The following is a 17,505-nucleotide window of genomic DNA, read 5'->3' as shown; positions in this document are numbered from 1 at the left end:
GCGTCGTGGTCAAAGGGGGAAGAAGAGGAACCTTCCCGGAGAAAGAGTACGCGGGCGGCAGCGTCGGCAGTCTTGTATCCAGCCATCCCGTGGTGAGCAGGAGCCGAAATATTATATCGGTGAGCAGGGTCTCCAATTTAGGAGCTATTTTGAAGGATTAGATAGGCTAGATAAGGGGTCCAGCCCTGTTTTACGTTCCGACAGGCCCCTCGCGAGTTAAAATTATATATTTTGAGTCAGAGCAAGCACCCAATGCTGTGGTGACCTCCTGCGCATGAGTTATGTTGCGGGCCCTGAAGCTAAGACCACTGACTGCTTTCGCCCCATGGACGACTGCGGCCATGTACCATCCACCACGGTGTAAGCCGGAGGCGTCCACATAATAAACGCAGAGTTCGTGCCATAATGGCATGTAAGACCTTCCACCCGCTTTAGACGCCGGCCATCATGGTCTTCGCGTGTCATTTTGGCGGGGACAGGGCGTACGCGGAGGGCACATCTCCACGGCGCTGGAATGCGTACCCGTTCTTCCATAAGTATGGTGTATTGGATATGGAGCCGGAAAGAAGGCGGCGACCTGACTGCGTCTGCGACAAACGCGTATATTGATTTGTAAGGTGTGCTCCCCTCAATTCCCTGAAGGTGTTCACCATTCCCAGCGCCATGAGCTGCTGGTTGGAGGTGTTCACCGGTGTATCGAGGGTCCGCCAAGAATGGACTCCAGGGCATCATCACCTTATTTCCGCATGTGGATATATGGAGCCGAATGCAGGATTCGACGGGTTACGAAGGCATTTGTCAGCCACAACGCGTCTTTACTTCGTAACCCCCGCGTTAATTGGAAACTCGACGGGCCATGCGACCCGTCTGGCCCCTCACCTTGCGGAGTCAAACCAGTGTGGTGTATGGTTTGCGGTGTTGATGAACGAAGCGCCCCACTACTCGGATTTTATGTGTTTCTGAAATCACGATAGAAGGGAAAGTTTAATTTTGGTACTGCTATTAAGGTGAGGGGCGGATATACACAAATTCAGACTTTTGTGGCGAGCATTGAAGGCCGCAGCGGCGAGCATAGCGGTCCACGATAGTCGCCTCCTGCTGCAGATTGGCTTCAATGTCTCCAAGCGAGCCCTGCGTGGCCCACACGTTGATGTCGTCGGCGTACAGAGCACACTGCACACCCGCGACAGCACCCAGCAAGACCGGCACGTGCATAATTGCCAAATTGAATGGCAGAATAGCAGGGGAGAAAGCACTGCGCCTTACGGCGCTTCCCTCGTGCCTAGGGGGAAGGGGCCATTATCGTGAGGCGGTCGCGTGCCGTGTGATGTGAAATGTCAAATTTCCGGAGCCCTCCACTACGGCGTCTTCCATAGCCTGAGTCGCACAAGGACGTTAAACCTCATAAACCAAACTAATCACTCGTACATACTCATTAGCATACTGTCGTAAGCTGTCTACACACATGAAAGAGCACTCGACATAAATATAAAGCCCAGCTTTAGCGAAGCCGTACGAAGGTACCTGTGTGGCATAGGAGCAGCGTGTCTGACTCGGTATCCAAGCGACCCTGTGGGATCGGTTCCCATCTCGACCTCTCACCTCAAAGGAGAAACCAGTTTGCAGCATCTGCCAACTCGGTAATGATGTGTTTTCGGTCTCACTACGTCGCACAAACCGTCGACCTATGCCATTGCCTATGTCATATAAAGTGTCTTAGGCATTTCCTTGATTGTCCACTCACAAGTTCGACGCTGTATTTGCAACCGTGTTAAAGCTTACTGGGCGCCATTTAGCTGCGCCCTTTGATCTACCCACACACACACACAAAGAACGCAGCTGGGAGTCAATAGCGAAGCTCTGCAGTTCAACTGGCGCCAGAACTGATGAACAGCCACTCACCACCACAGCACTGAGCGCAGGAATTCGCTTGCGCTAAATGGGTCTGTGCCGTGAAAGACATGCGACAAATAACTTGTTTCCGAGAAGCGATACTGGGAAACTTAGTCAAAGCCTGACAGAGCTCGATGGGTTTATACTGAATTCAAGTACATTCGGTTCCCACTCTCAGAGCAAAAACTAGGGTCGTCTTCATTGGCCGCAGCTTGAAATTTTTCAAACTGCTTCGTTGTCTGCAAAACTTACACGATTGCTTTTAGCTTAGCTTAAGAGCCTAATGGCAAAAGCCTGTCCTCCTTTTCTTTTTCCTCCCTCTTGCGTATTTGTGTACTCGTTATAATTTTACAGTTTTCTTTCGCTTCGTCGTCAGAACGTGTTGCGACCCCCTTGCCGGGTAAATTGTGTTGACGTCAGTTACGACGTCTCGCTGACACATCTCGCGAATCCATCTCGCGAATCCATCTCGCAGACACTTCTCGCAGACACTTCTCGCACACACTTCTCGCACACACTTCTCGCAGACACTTCTCGCAGACACTTCTCGCAGACACTTCTCGCAGACACTTCTCGCAGACACTTCTCGCACACACTTCTCGCACACACTTCTCGCACACACTTCTCGCACACACTTCTCGCACACACTTCTCGCACACACTTCTCGCACACACTTCTCGCACACACTTCTCGCACACACTTCTCGCACACACTTCTCGCAGACACTTCTCGCAGACACTTCTCGCAGACACTTCTCGCAGACACTTCTCGCAGACGAGTGATATTTACCATTAGCCTTGAAAGGATTTCGCCTTAAAAAAAAGAGAGAGGAATAGGAAGCAAGAAATACACGAGGCGAACATCACTACCTCCGCCGTCAAAATCATAATCATCACTTTCAAAATTTCGGGAACTGGATGTAATGATAATAAAAACCCCATTATTTACGTAGTACCTCCGTGTCCTGATACAATTATTTACCTCGTCTCGCCAATAATAGATCAGTCGGACCATGCACCCCTTGCATTGGTATCGGTGAAACAGTGTAAACGAGTTAAAGCATCGAAGACTTTATCGCGTCATATGGATTTTCTACACGACGCCGGCATAACGTTGGTTTTGTGACACAGTCAAAACAGCCTTTTCCGCTTAGTGGGAGTAGTTAAGCCATCGCTTCAAAAATATCTTTCTCGTAGCAGATATAACGACTACGAGAGAAGAGTGGTATTTCTTGCATACCGGTATGCTACGGTCGCACTGTACCCTGCAATTATGTTTTATTGCTCGGTGTGCTCTTGAACTCTGTATTAACGATGTGAGGAAAATATGTGATTCCATAACTTCGTAGAAAACATCGCATAACTATACTCTTACGTGCCTTTCGAATACCCCTGGTGTGTGGTAGTGAGCTGAATTGGGCCGAATAATCTTGCCAAGTCAATATTAATAATAATAATAATAATAATGGTGGTGATGATGATGATGATAATAATAATTGGTTCACAGGAAAGGAAAGGCACAGTATCTGTCACGCTTCTGTGGAAAGTCAACCCTAACTCAGCGAAAATGATTCCTGAATGATGAGGAAAGGAAAATTGGTTGTGGTTTAGCTTTTGATTCAACCTAGTGTGAAGCAATAGCTGAAGCATGGTTACACATGAAATATATGCAAGTTGCCCCCTTGTTCTTTTTCGGTCATTGTTGTTGCTGTTGGCGTTGACGGCCATCTGTGCTGCTCGTCGCTTACGCCTTGCAGTAGCGTCGAGGCGGCGTTTCGCAAGACTCTCCTCACGTCGGCGTTTCCACCGCTCTTTTGGCTTTAGCCCCTTCTCTTATCCTCCTCAAACTTTCAGCTCACAACGCAGTATCCTCTGGATCATCAGATGCAGCCAACCGACGATCGTAGCAAGTACGGCTGCTCAGTTGCTCTTTCTTCGAGTACACGACGCGGCTCCGGGCGAGGTGTGGCGCGCCTCTAGAGACCTTTTGACCAGCCTCGGTGAATCCGGTTTGACTGGGCTGTGGAGCGGGTTCTGGGAAGATAATGCTCAGCTTTCCCTGTGCTACGAGCGCAGTCCAATATGCAACATGGCAGTGCCCACTATCACTTTGTGAAATGGTCTATATACATTCGAGATTGACGTCAGCGATCATGTGTCCCGCCACGAAGCTGTTCAAGCGTTGCGCTGCTTCCCACATCAGTTGACCTCTTACCTTGACTTTGACCTCGACCTTTGGTGGTCACATAGCTACCCACAGTGGTTGTGCCGAACTTCTAACTTGACCTTGAAGCTGTTTGAAGGTCATCGCAAGCGTACGGGGAACTTGGCCTTGCCTCGCGTAGTGAAGTTACCGCTTCAAAAATGCCGTACACAAGATATACACGCGTAGGCGAAAAACGAGAGTGGCTGTCAGAAAGTTGATACGCATCTTGATTTAGAGATACTGACCTGCATAGCGAGGCGCTGCTCATATCTACATATTCAGACCGCTAGAGCAAATAAACTACCATATTCAGAGATTTGCACGGTCTCTAAGCTGAAGTGAAAGCCGCGCGCAATCTTTTTGAAAGGCGATCGGTCGTAGGCAGCGCACGGCGATCACACTGCCTGTGTTAGTCCCATGAAAACGCGCCTTAGACAAATCCAGGCGCAGTAGTTGAGAGGAAAACTTCATCGGAGTGAGTTCAGATGCCGTCCACACTCGCAGCATCGTATGGCAAAATGCAGACACCACATGCAGCCGCACTGTTGTTGTTGTTGTTGTTGACCAAATAACTTATGGCTCATACCCACAGAGGGCCAAGGATTGGGTAGCAAAGAAAATTTTTCTTTCTTCATTTTTCTTCCTTTTCTGTAAAGTATACTCACCCCCTACATTGCTTAGGCTTTGAAATCGATGACAGGCTTTCTCTATCTGTCCCGCCGCCCGGCGTGGTAATGGTTTCGAACGCGACGGGCGTCGTTCCAGGGAGCTGGCAATGGACCTCCTAGGCCTCTGCGAGAGGGCGCACGCGGAGAAGGTGGAGATCCTCGCCGGATGCGGCTGCTCCATGGCCGAGAGGAACGCACTTCACGAAAAGGTACACGGGATCACACATCCCCGCAGACGTTTCTTTGGTCGCGCTTTATCGCTTTCCAAGAGCGGGGTGGCAGAAGATTGCGCTAGAAGGTTCGCATCCGATATCGTCGTGAATATTTCGCAACTTCAGTGATGTATCTACATGTGAGATTATCCCCGACTTTTCATTTCTTTTTTGGCACGTATGGCATGCATTACGTTATAATAAACTTGGAGCTGGGTTCTTCTTGGGCTGAGTTCTTACAATACCAGGATTGAAGCAGTCTTAGCTTTTCTTTTTTTTCTGCCCTTATGACTTATGTGCGTTTCTCTACTGGAGAGAGTTTCCTCCTCGAGGTTCCGTCTCCGTGTGGTCGACGTCTTTGTCGCAATGCTGTATTCGGCGTGCGGTATTTACGCATGCAGAATTATTCGCCTGCTTATTTTAATATTTCCTGTAAAGGTTGAGGATATGTGTCTGTTTTTTAACGGAATGATCAAGCAATACGTCCAAATCGTAGCTTTGTTTTGTTGTTCTTCTGCAGATCGAATACCTTAAACACACTGAAATTAGTGGACTTTGTTGCGCTAAGATCGCCTCACAGGTTGCGCAAGCCGTGAAAGCGTCAGTAGCAGCCGTGGTAACTTAAAAACGTGTCAAGCTTTCTGAATAACTTTCGGACAAATGCTTTTTGAGAGTGAATTGTCAGTATTAAGTTCAGGATGTGCTCAAATTAAGAAAGTCTGTAGTTAATAACTTAGGCCATAATATCACTGAAATACCTTTCCTTTTCTAACCATTACTGGACAGCTGTGACTCTCCCTCACTTCCATTATCACTGTAATCAGTAATTTAGCATGGCTCTTCATAACAAAATTGAATAGTGTATTAAGAATTTTTATCTTACACAAGAACGGGATCAGCTGAAACAGTTCGGGCATTACTGAATACTGTTGGCACTTCTCCTTAAAAACATAAACGTGACGACTCTGAAGCCGTACATAGTGGGCAGCGGTATACGCAATTACTTATTTGCTAGCGTATACAGCGGCATATTCAAGCGGTGGAGAGTGGGATTGAAGGGGACCGCCTGGTTTTCTGGGGCTCGCCACACATTGATGTTTGAACAATAATTGCACTTGAACAAACGTAGTTCCTTCTTACGCTAATTAGTCGGAACTGTTGGCTCTGTGAGACGAATATTTTGCAACCTCTTTCCAGGTTTTTTTGCCGTCTGTCGAAGAATGCACATCTCTTGCTCACCAACATGAAAAAGAGGGCTACAGTGTGTTGGCTGTTCAGTATTACATTATATCCGAAACACAGTCCGAAGCTCTCAGGGTCGGCATTAGCTACGTTAAAGGTAAGTGAAAATAACGTTGAGAAGCCTGCAGAACGTACACACCGTCGGTTTGTAAACATCCGCTTAGACAACAGAGCACTAGAGCTGCCCACATTCTTTGATGAAAGAACAATTAGCAATGCACCTTGCAATGTATCCCCCGCAATCTAGGTAAGATGCATCTTACGTTTGAATAAGCTTGCATTCAACCGAACTATGCAGTTTATTCGATAGGCATGTTCAGTGGCAGTCAAGAAATTTCCTTCGGAGAAATGTATCGTTACGGAACCCCCGTAAATTTGTAGACGAGTGGGCTGATAAAGATTTACTCTGTCAATATATCTGACTTTTTACTCCCCGGCTTATGTATGTCTTGGCACTAATAGTGCTGCACTCGCACAAGTGTACTGCGAAAGTACTCCGGACAGCTTGTCAGTGGTAGTCACATAGAGCGGATGATTAGGGGATATTCCTATTTGAACTATGCACTTCTATAATTTTCTGCGTCAAAGGATTGGGTTTCATATTTAGATTTCTTTTTTCATTGAAAGCTTATCTCACCAGGTAGCACATCACCCACATCTCTTGCTCCCTTCTTCTCCTGTAATTTCACTACTACATATTAGGAGAAAGCAATTATGATTAGAGGTACGTTGCTCACTAATGATTTGTGTTATAGCCAGCAATTAGCACGACAAACCACTGCGGCTAATGTGATAGTGATAACTAAACATGACGCATTAGCTGTGCGAGTGACCTTTTCTGCGATTTACATGTAGAATGAACTTTTTCCGCATTGTTTCGTTTAGATCTAATATCATCGAAAGACTGGACATTTGAATCTGTCTGGAAGCCAGTGCGCTGGATGCAGTGCTTGCATCCGAGGATCTTGTCACAGGAAAAGAACGAAGAGTGAGTTCAAAGTAACGCCCAACCAGAGCAGAAATGTCTTCTGGCGGGCTAATTGGTGCAAATCATTCATGTTTTTAAAACTGCGCGAATAAAACAAGGACAGAGCGAGAAACACAGAACCACGCACAAAGCTGTGAAATTGAAGCAGCAGGCTATCGAAAACAGAAACGAGCTTCGACAAATGCTTCTACTTGCCCACGTACAAAGTGGTTACAATGCAGTGGCAGTGAAATCCCCCATGCTATGACTAGTACTTACTTGCTGAAGAAGATTGTGAGCCTCAAGTCTGGCTTCATACATGCCAAAATTAAAAATTGCGAAAATGTTAATCAGATTGTTAATTACTGTTTCCAAAAAGTAATGAAATTACAATCGCTTCTGCATAGCAATGCAACCCCTTCTAAATCACTTTTCAGTTTTCATTTACACAAAAACTGAGTAAACATTGTAAACAAAACAGCCTCTCTGCAGACGCGGGGCACACGTTCTTTTTTTCCGTCAAATTCCGCCCCCACAAATATTCCTTCTCTCTATCCTATAGCATGCGCCGTTACAAAGACAAGACAGGGGCAAAAAATGACTAAAAGAGAAGGGGGATCGAACATTTGCCACTTTCACTGCGTTCAAGAAAGAAACAAGTGACGAACCCCGCGCCTTCCTGGCCCGGAGCTGTCTCTACCGTTTGAATCTTCCGAAGCAGGTCATTCATTGCTTCATGGTATCAAAAATTGACCACGTTGGTACGCGATCAGTAATATTCCCGCCGTGTGCATTTCCACTTGACTCCCGTTTCATCCTACCGCTTGCCCCATGGAAAAAAAAAAAGAAAAAGCTGGTTCTCAATCTGACTGTGGTAGATTGCATGGAAGCCTAACGGCACGTGTCCCTAAAGTTCAGAGTTGAGGCACGGCACTACCACAATCGAACACGTACCTGTATAGTCATAAAACGTCCTGTGTTGACCTACATGTCATCTTTTTTTCTGCCAACATAGGCTGTACAAAGAACTACGCTTCTTTTCTGCGTACGTGGGTGCACTGAAGGCCCTCCGTGACGGTTACTGGGCGGTCGTCACGCCACTCTTGAATCATGCCAAGTAGGCTACAATTTTTTTTTCCCTGACTGTCGCACATTCACCGGTGTACTATGATTAATGATCCGAGGTTGTGTACCATTTCTTTCCAGAGAAATGCTCAAGAAGAATCGCTCACTGGAGTCATTACTAGAAAACGAAGTACTACTGGATGACAGCGAAGCGCTATCGCAGCTTAGTATTGAAAGCAAGTAAGTTTGAAAAACCCACTGCACGCATTTGTTTTCCACAGCTCCATATTTGTGGCCAAAATCGCGCGGAACAAACAGCAATGTATTACAATTCTAAAGGCCCGTTCACACTTGCGACTAGCAGCGGTCGCGCGACCGTTTGGGTAGAAAAGCGACTGTCGCAAATGGTCGCATCGGTCGAAAAGCGACTGCCGCGGATCGATCGGGCACTGCTCGAATTTCTAGTCACGCGACTACTGGTCTCAAACCATTTCACCAATCAGCGAGGTCTCTGAGTACTCGATCGAGCACCTTCTCAATGCAATTAAAGAGTACCCCTACCTTTTCAACAAACGGCACCCGGAATTCAAAGGCAGGGAGAAGGATATGGCCTGGGAGGAGATTGGAAAGATATTCGGACTATCCGATAAGTATAATGAACTTTTGAGAAATGGGTTTTTCACGCTGGCGCTACATTTTATATTGAGACCACGGTGATTGACACCGTCTATTCGTCGTCGGCGTTCTCGCCTGAAAAAGCTGAAGTGTCTGGCAAGCGGCTGCTACCGACGTTCACTGTCATCGCCCTGCAGCTCTCCTACTCCGAACTCGTTTTTCGAGAAGGCGACAGTCGCAAGTGTGAACATCGGATAGTGGCGAGCTCCTCTTCTCTGGTCGCGCGACTTGCAGTTGCGCGACCTCATCTAGTCGCAAGTGTGAATAGGCCTTAAGAAGCACTCAAGTCTCCTTACGTGTGATAATGCGGAAGCGCACCTCGCTGCCGCTTGATACGACGTCCGAGGACATTCTGGCGAAACAGGCTACTAATACAGGTGCGGACATAAGTAAACGGAGCACGCTTTTCCGTTCAAATTACGGTCACGCCTTCTGTGCTGGAGATAAGAAAACATTATTCGTCCTAGTAAAAGCGCACTGGCTTCTACTACCGGTTCGCACATACCACGGCTGCCAGTTTCAATATTCAACGCGTGAATTTTTTTAAAAGAAAGTAGCATGCTCCGTTTACCTTTGCCTGCACCGCTGCACCCATCTCAGCCCCTCTGGTGACATTCAGCCCTTATCCCCTCCACCAAGGCGCAATGGCACTTAACAAGTAATTAGGGCAGTTAGTTATTAGTACTTATTTCGCAATTATTAATTAACTAGTTATCTGTATGCGTAATTGATCAATGTCAATTACCTATCGACCTAATTTGCAGTTGTTTAATCATTATTAGTTAACTGTTGCATGTTCGTGCTCTCTGGTTACGAAAAATGTACACGCAAACATGCTTAATTAGACAACTAGTGGTGAATTAGTAAAGGTGTGTAATTCAGAACTGCTGATTATTAGTAATTAAATTAGTGGTTAGCTATAACAGTTAGATATTTTCTCGTCACGGAAACTGTACAGAGGAGCTAGCCACTGCTACATGGAGCCTCTTTCTGGTCACTGAAAATGTATACACACCACTCATGAGTCAAGAAAGGTTTTCGCCTTAAAATTGCCTGCCGCTTCTTAGGGAGTACTCGTTATGTAACTTTGCGAAAGAAAGTTGGAAGGAGTGTTGAATGACTGAGCAGAGATGCAGAATGCAGTTGATTTTCCATAAATTGAAGTTAGGGGAGGGGGGAGTCTCTATCTGGGGGCGGGGGAGGCTCAAGCTTGGTCTTAGAGCAGGCACAATAGCGCATTTTTATTCTGCGAATTTTGATTTTTTTGTTTAAATCATTTTAATTTCAATCTTAATATTGTAACACCCATATCTATCACAGGCCCACGTTGCTAAGTCATATGCATCCTAACGCGTTCACTAGGCGGCTCTATAACACACTTGGTACCAACGGCCGTTTCGTGGTCTATGCGTCGCGTGCCCTTCTAGAATGCAAACGACCTGGATTCGAACCCAAATTAGGACCAATTTATTTGAATTATTCTAATTTATTAAATAAATCAATAGAAAGACAACCTAGCCAATTTTGGCTCAATTTAGACCCTTCCCCAATTCGTCATGAAGCTTTATTTTTTAATGTGGGGCACTTGAAATACCCAACCGACGTAATGTAGTTGTGACATCATATCCCTGTGGATCAAAGATTTTTCCTCACGGATATTTCCGGCATGCGGTGCCGACTCCGCCGACGGCTTTTACATCGAACGAGCTGTATAACCTATCGCTTAAAATATCGGAAGGGGGAGGAGGGGGGACACTTAAGTTTCACCTCTAAGGGTTACTAAACGATACTGTCATTGATTCCAATCTCTTCTCGCGAATCCTCATCCGCGCACAAGCACTTGCTGCTGGATTAATCACTAACCCTGCACGCGTTTCGCATTATCCCAAGCGCAGTTATTAACGTGCAGTCGCAAGTTAGCCAGTTATGTGAACGACTCGTCGACGTAGATGCCTACCAAGGCCCGATTTAACCAAGCCGTGTAGACGCGCCAGCGTGGCCTTGGCGTAGAGTGTCTGATACTCCTCTTTTTTGATCCCTAGAAGATTATATTGCCATCTCAAAGAAGCCCGAGTAGGCAGCAACTGCAGTGTTACGTGATATCATGACGTCACACGACCCACCGGCGAATCTGTGCTCGTTCATGTCACTTGGCCGCTACCACGTTGCTGGCCTTGCCCGTGATTTTTCGCCCACAGCTCTGATGCCAGAATATCTGCAGAAAGGTACCTTAAACACTGTAGAGTAAAAGTTTATCGAGTACCAAGACGGCGCCAAAAGAAAAACGCGTTCTGTGCAACTCGAAAGGAGGGGTAGGTAAATAACTGATGGGATGTATTGAGGCGAAAGCCTTTAATGGCTCATGCTGTCGTGGACAAAATGTGTCCCGCTTTTGCGGCGTTCTGATTGGCCGAGGCGGAATAACGTCATAGAGGTTTCGACCAATCACAGAGCACGACCACAGTATGCGCAAATGCGTGCCTTAATTATATGGGCATATGTCAATCAATGACCAATTAATATTTAATTGTCAATTGCTAACTAATTAAGTAATTCATTAGTTGATTACTTCAGTAATTAACTGCCTTATTACTAATTAGTAAATCAATTCTTAATTAGTGCCAGTTTCGTAGTAGAATGCGGCACTCAGGCTTTCGCCTTTCACTACTTTAGTCGCTAAGGTCCGTCGTAATTTTTTTTAATCTGACGTCTATGCAGCTACATAGCTACGTTCACGTAATTTGACTGGAACACGAAGCGCTCACAGGGCCCGTATTCCGAGTTTCCGTCGTTATTGAAAGTATCGCTATCTCCACACTTCGCGTTATCTGATTGGTGGAAGCGCCGGAACCGGAAATGGCAGTGGCATCCGGTTCTGTTGCATCCACCAATCAGATGGCTTCAGGTCGGGAAGATAGCGACACTTTCGATAACTACGCAAACTAGAAATACGGGACCAGTAGGAGAAATAAAGCAGGATGGACGCTAATGCGCCATTTACCGAACAGATGAATTCTTGGCCATGCCGGTGACGATGATGACGTCAAGTTTTGTGCGATGTAAAAATCTGCGCTCAAATTTCGTATTACCGAGTATTGGGCTCACCAGTAGTTGTTTTTCTTTTTTTTCTTGCGCTAACCGCAATGTCCGGATGCGGCAGCCAATTAGCACAGTTTGCAGTTGGGAGTGGGATGTGAGTGAGGTTAATTAAGGGCAGGTGTACAATGGTGAGCAGCCTTGTCTAGAGCGCGCTGACAGTGCTCTGCGGAGAAAGTCAGCGAAATCTAATGTTAGACTCTAGGTTTGAAGTTTTGCGTCCCGTTCGCATGCGCGGCAAATCAGGGGGATGCCTGCTCATCCTTCTTTGTCCAGCTCCCGCCTTAATTTCGAACGCCTTTCGCCGCGCTAGGGCCGCGCGACCTGCGTTTGTGAAGTTGTGACGGTCGCCAGGGCGTCGCAATGCCGCAGAGTTTCTCCAGTGTACCGAGACGCCCAGGCAATTGTAAGCGCGAGTGATAGCTGATTACCGCGCGTTCCTGCGTTCGCACCACTCGCCGCCCCTGTGCTTTCGCGTGAGGGAAGTAAAGTTCATATATCTATAAGGATGACAAATACAGTGTCTGTTGTAGCTAATAACCCAGCACAAAGACGCATTAAACAACAATATGCCTGCAACGCAAGGTGCGTGGTGGTAATATTATACGGACGAAGATGTATACAATAATTACAAACAGAACAAAATAGTCTGACCACGTATAGCTATAGAAGTATGTCTGTGAGCGCAGAGGGAGGGCGGTAGAAGGGAGGCAGTGTCCGAGAGGGGCTGTACCAAGGGGGAAAAGCGCCAGTTGCGGGCTTCCAGTCTTGAAAATATATTAATTGCTCGAAACGGGAACGTCGGAACTAAAATTGCATATAGCGTCCAAGCTTGTGTCTTGGAATGGGTGTAAAGATACGACGACGAAAGTTTCGATCACTTCTCTGTATATGAATCGATGTTACTTAGGAAAGATATTGCGACCTAAAACCCAGACCAAGTGTTGTTTATTTAATTCATCACGCACTGAAGGTCAATACTGACTTTAAATTGACGGTGGTTTGACGTCACACTGTTCACTTATAATTGTCTTTCATTCTAATCTAAATTCCGCAATTGGGAATATATCTGTGACACAGGTTGCTGGTAATAGATGCCAAAACGTTGCTTCTTCAATTGTTGCGGAACTTGTTAAGTACACTAACCACTCAGGATAGCGCGCGGTTTGTATTATCGCTCCGTACCTAAAAAATTGTAATTTTCTTTAAGGCATGAGGCAGTAACCGAGACATAGTCCTCCAATCTCGGATAGCATACTTGTTCTCAGTTCCCTGGAGTAGCTTTTTTTCTTTTTCTCTCCGAAAATTCGCTTTTATGCTTTCGACAGAAGTGAACGGAAAAAAGTCTCCTCAGGGGTGCCCGTGTCAGTGAGGAGAGTCCTTGCTTCGATGAATCCCCGCAGAGAACTCGCTGGCGTCAGTCGAAGATTCTTTGCTTCAATTCTACGCTCGAACAATGAGCGACTATACTTGCGCAAGTCAGTGACGGGCGGTGGCGAAATCGCTCAAAACTCGACACACGCACAAAGTGACTAAAACTGACATGTTCTTCGCTTCGGAGTGAAGGACTCCGAGTACGAGGTAAATTTGAAACTTGTGCTTCATGCCTGCATATTAGTTTTTCTTTTTATCTCTATTCTTCAGAAACGGCAGCTTGCAGAATCGAGGCCTCCAAACCGAACGTTTGCTTGAAAGGCTTGGCGGAACGTCGACCGAGCAGGGAGAATTTGGTGAAGTCCTGGTTGCTGGCTCCCACCTACCCAGGCATTCGGACCAGAGGCGGTCGTACTTCACGGGAAAACCGATACAGGTAACTAAACTAACCCGTGAACTGCGCAGTTAATAAATGTCCAAATTGCAGCAACCAAAAGTAACTGTTCACGCGCCTTTATCTTATAGTTTAGGGGAAGATAGAAGACTCTATACGCCGCCTCCTCCTATCATCTATATTGCAGACAAGCAAACAGCCTTTACTAAAACATCCAGTCTTCCCAGTTCTGTTTTGTTATTTCTATAAGAAACTTCGAAGTGCACTGAAACAAAGGGGCATCGCACGCAGAGTCAATGCCCGATACGTTCCCGCACAGTAGTGATTTCCTAGCAAATCGCGGGCACAGTCAAAATTCAGGGAATGCTGCTGATGATGAAAACGTTTGATTGAAAGGAAAAAGGATCGATACAGAATCCTTCTCAGCCGAATGAAAATTTAGCAGGCGGAGAACACTATTATCACTGGCACTATTAGCCTGCCAGGCTGATATTGCCTTATCTATAATACAGCCAACAAATATGAATGATGGGAGGCAGTCCTGTCCGGCTCGGACCTCGAGGATGATCCAGTGCTTGTGAGCGAGGGCAATGAATGGCTTTAGCCGACGGAATCGCGGACTATGAATAGGAAACTGAGGGTGAGAAAAAGATGGGCTTCATAAGAACTTGCAGCTATGGGAGTTGCTGGGTAGTATTCAGAGTGGCTGTTTTCCTTCTGCAACTGGTTTTTATTTTTGGCGTTTTTTCAGCCTTAATTTTTATGTTTTGTGCGTATTGACCTACCCCTTCAATGCACCCCTTGCAAAACTTTGGAAGCCAGCTTGTATGCACAGCGGAAGCCCCTTCATTGTTGCTGCCAAACCAGTTTTTGGGAAAGAAACTAGGTGCAGTGCAGGATACTTCTACTGCGACAATAATGGCCACGTCCATTTCCTCGCCCCTCTCCCATATGTTCAAGTCGCTATTGTGTGATTAAGATCAACTCTGCAAATGCCTCGCAAGTGCCATTCATACCATCTCATCCGATTTATCCCATCCCGATTTTCAATAACGACGGAATGCTGCTCTCCAGGCTCATGTATTACATTGAGGGATTGATATAGAAGTATCATGCGCTGTACCCAACTTCTGCCTCGGCGACTAGCCGCGCCGCCATGGTAAAGGGATTTTTTTACTATGCAACAAAGCGTACTTGCGCAGTTTTGAGACAATATGGGGAAATTAGGTGCGAACAGTCTGAAAAATTCAAAGCGTAATAGTTTGCATGCACACTAATAAAATGTGTAGCGGCATCAAAAATTCGGATAAATGTTTCAATCATAACTGAATTGAGGCAGAACTCGTCAGTATTTTCGTATTGACTTTGATTTAACTTTTCTTATTACATGAAGAGTAATACTGCACTTGTCAAATACCTACATAGCTACATACAAAAGTACATAGCTGTATGTGTTCAGTGACACAGAATTCAGCATATCATTTTTAGTACTAATTAGCAGACAACACGTGGTGAAAAACACCACTGATATTGCCTCCTCTTCTTCCACGTTGTTTAAAGCATTGTTGAAAGCAGAGTGCAACGGTGCCTGTTTATATAGTCGTGTTCGCACAAGCTTACTCGGTTCACGTCGCAACTTCACAGCTTATTTAACAGTAGTCCAGTTGTTTCATAACGGAAACTAAAGCGCAAAAAAAAGATAGCACACGAGAAAAAGAGACCACACAGGGCAAGCGCTTTCCTGTGTGGAGACCACACAATTATTAAAGTGTGCTAGTCTTTTTTGCGCTTTAGTTTCCATAATGAGTATTTACCAACATGCCGAACTTTTTTCCCTCCGTCCATTTAGGCCATATTAGCATTACCTTTTCATTTGGCCTCGTGCATTGAGCTGTTGCGCTGACAGTGATTTAATTCGCATTAACTAATCGCGTTTTGTCAGTACCCCGATCTTCTGTACGGACAAAATAATACAAGTGGGTTTTGCGCTACGCCACTCTCGAGCAACTAATTTAGTTACAGACATTAGGTTTAATTCGATTTTCTCAATTGCTCTTTCGGTCATCTTACTTTACATATTCTAGTTTCGCATCGGGCTATGGAAGAAGGAAATGAATGCACAAATGGTAGCAGTCAGCAGCATATAAGGTACTGTGAAAGCATAAGAGCTGTGAACACATCACAGCTGTAAATCTCAAAATCGAGAAATAAACATAAATAAATAGTTCATCAGTCACCGTGTTATGCACAGTACTCCTCGACTCTGAATGGCGGCAGCTGAGTTCTAAGCTTCGATTTATTAATCACCCTCTCTCCCCAGCAGTACTTTCTCGAGGCTTCACTCGCTACCACCAACGCCGTACCTTCATCTTTTTTTTTCTTTTTTTGCAGTAATGGGCATCCTAATGTTAATGCATTGAAACGCTGCGTGTTCACAGCACCCCGGTATCGATAATGGCTGTGAACAGATAAGCACTCACGTGCCTGTGTCAATGTCTTGACAGGCTTAATCCCAAGCTAAATCGCTTTGATAGTGAACCGGGGATGCATGTAAGTATACTTGTGGAATTCCGCATAGCAAACGCGACCTGCTTGGGGAACTGACCGATCAGTCACGATCACTGAGCGACAAAGGAAACTGAGGGGGTGACATGGTCATATATGTTCCGAGTGGACGACATTTTACTGCATGCAGACTTTTTGGTTTTCATTTTAATTCATTTTACGCTTAATTGCAGCAAATGTTTGTTGCAACGAACGCGGGCCATTACGATTTGACTACATGTCTAAGAGAACCACAGTCTTCTCGGTGATAATCATTAGCGGGCCAAAGCCGTGCGTAATTGAGACAGGGCAAGGACAATTAACGTGTTGCGAACGTCAGGAGACGTGGGCTGACGTTTGGACGTAATTCTTTAGTATTACACTAAGAAACTCGCCCTGTGGACGCAATAACCGAAACAGCATCCAAGTGAGCCTCGTGTTAATATGACAGTTTGTTCTATATGTTGATGTGCGCCTTCCACCCCGTGTGACGTGAAGTTTCTATAAGTGTCTTTTAATCGTTTTGCTTTCTTTTCAGGGCCCAGTTTTCTTTCTGGATGACGGAGAAACAACCATATCACTCAGTGAAGCCATAATGTGGGCCAGAGTCAACCTGCTATCACCAATAAGAACATACAATCGGATTGTTCCTTTTTGACTTCCAGCATTCCTGTTAATTGTTGTTTGACTAATACAGTTTGCCTTGTTACTAAGCATCATATTTTTGTGCTTTCTTGCATGGTTCTGCGCATGTCGGTTTCTCACATCCTTGAATACCCCCCAAAAATATCCTGAACATTGAATTTTAATCAATATGAAAATGATGCGTGCATGTTTGCCCGCGATGAACATGTATCGACAGCAGCGCGGCATTGTTGGCTACGAGAGTTGTAACCAATATATTTGGCCCAAATAGGAGCTTCCGTCTTGCGGATCATGGCTATTCGTGATGAGTCTCATGAAAGGGCAGAAATAGCTGGAACATCACTTTTTCTTCTCCTGTGGGAAAGGTTTACGAACAAACTAAATATAGTTTAATATATTTAACATCTTTCACTTTTTTTATCCCTCAACAAGTCTAAGAAAATAGCTTTATGCGCACTGGTTAGACTCTGTACGTTTTCTTATAAGTATAGGTGTTCTGTAGAACAAATGAAGCAAAAAAGTGCC

At 45.6% G+C, this 17,505-nt stretch overlaps 1 protein-coding gene across 1 annotated transcript in view; it reads left to right on the top strand.

Annotated features, from left to right (window-relative positions):
- The window catches only part of LOC146191393 (WD repeat-containing protein 17-like), a 76,394-nt gene extending 59,345 nt beyond the window's left edge, over nucleotides 1–17,049 (top strand). Inside the window, exons 20-26 of the mRNA XM_084601948.1 lie at nucleotides 4,864–4,975; nucleotides 6,176–6,317; nucleotides 7,106–7,208; nucleotides 8,203–8,304; nucleotides 8,394–8,492; nucleotides 13,668–13,833; nucleotides 16,874–17,049. Coding sequence (XP_084458074.1) covers nucleotides 4,864–4,975; nucleotides 6,176–6,317; nucleotides 7,106–7,208; nucleotides 8,203–8,304; nucleotides 8,394–8,492; nucleotides 13,668–13,833; nucleotides 16,874–16,993 — 844 coding nt within the window. The 3' untranslated portion in view covers nucleotides 16,994–17,049. The remainder of the gene's footprint in view (nucleotides 1–4,863; nucleotides 4,976–6,175; nucleotides 6,318–7,105; nucleotides 7,209–8,202; nucleotides 8,305–8,393; nucleotides 8,493–13,667; nucleotides 13,834–16,873) is intronic.
- Nucleotides 17,050–17,505: the final 456 nt, after the last annotated feature.

This window comes from Amblyomma maculatum, chromosome 4 (genome assembly GCF_055883805.1).
Source record: "Amblyomma maculatum isolate TAMU_Amacu chromosome 4, ASM5588380v1, whole genome shotgun sequence".
In the NCBI taxonomy this organism is placed as follows: Eukaryota; Metazoa; Arthropoda; class Arachnida; order Ixodida; family Ixodidae; genus Amblyomma; species Amblyomma maculatum.
This window is presented reverse-complemented; position numbering and strand designations above follow the sequence as displayed.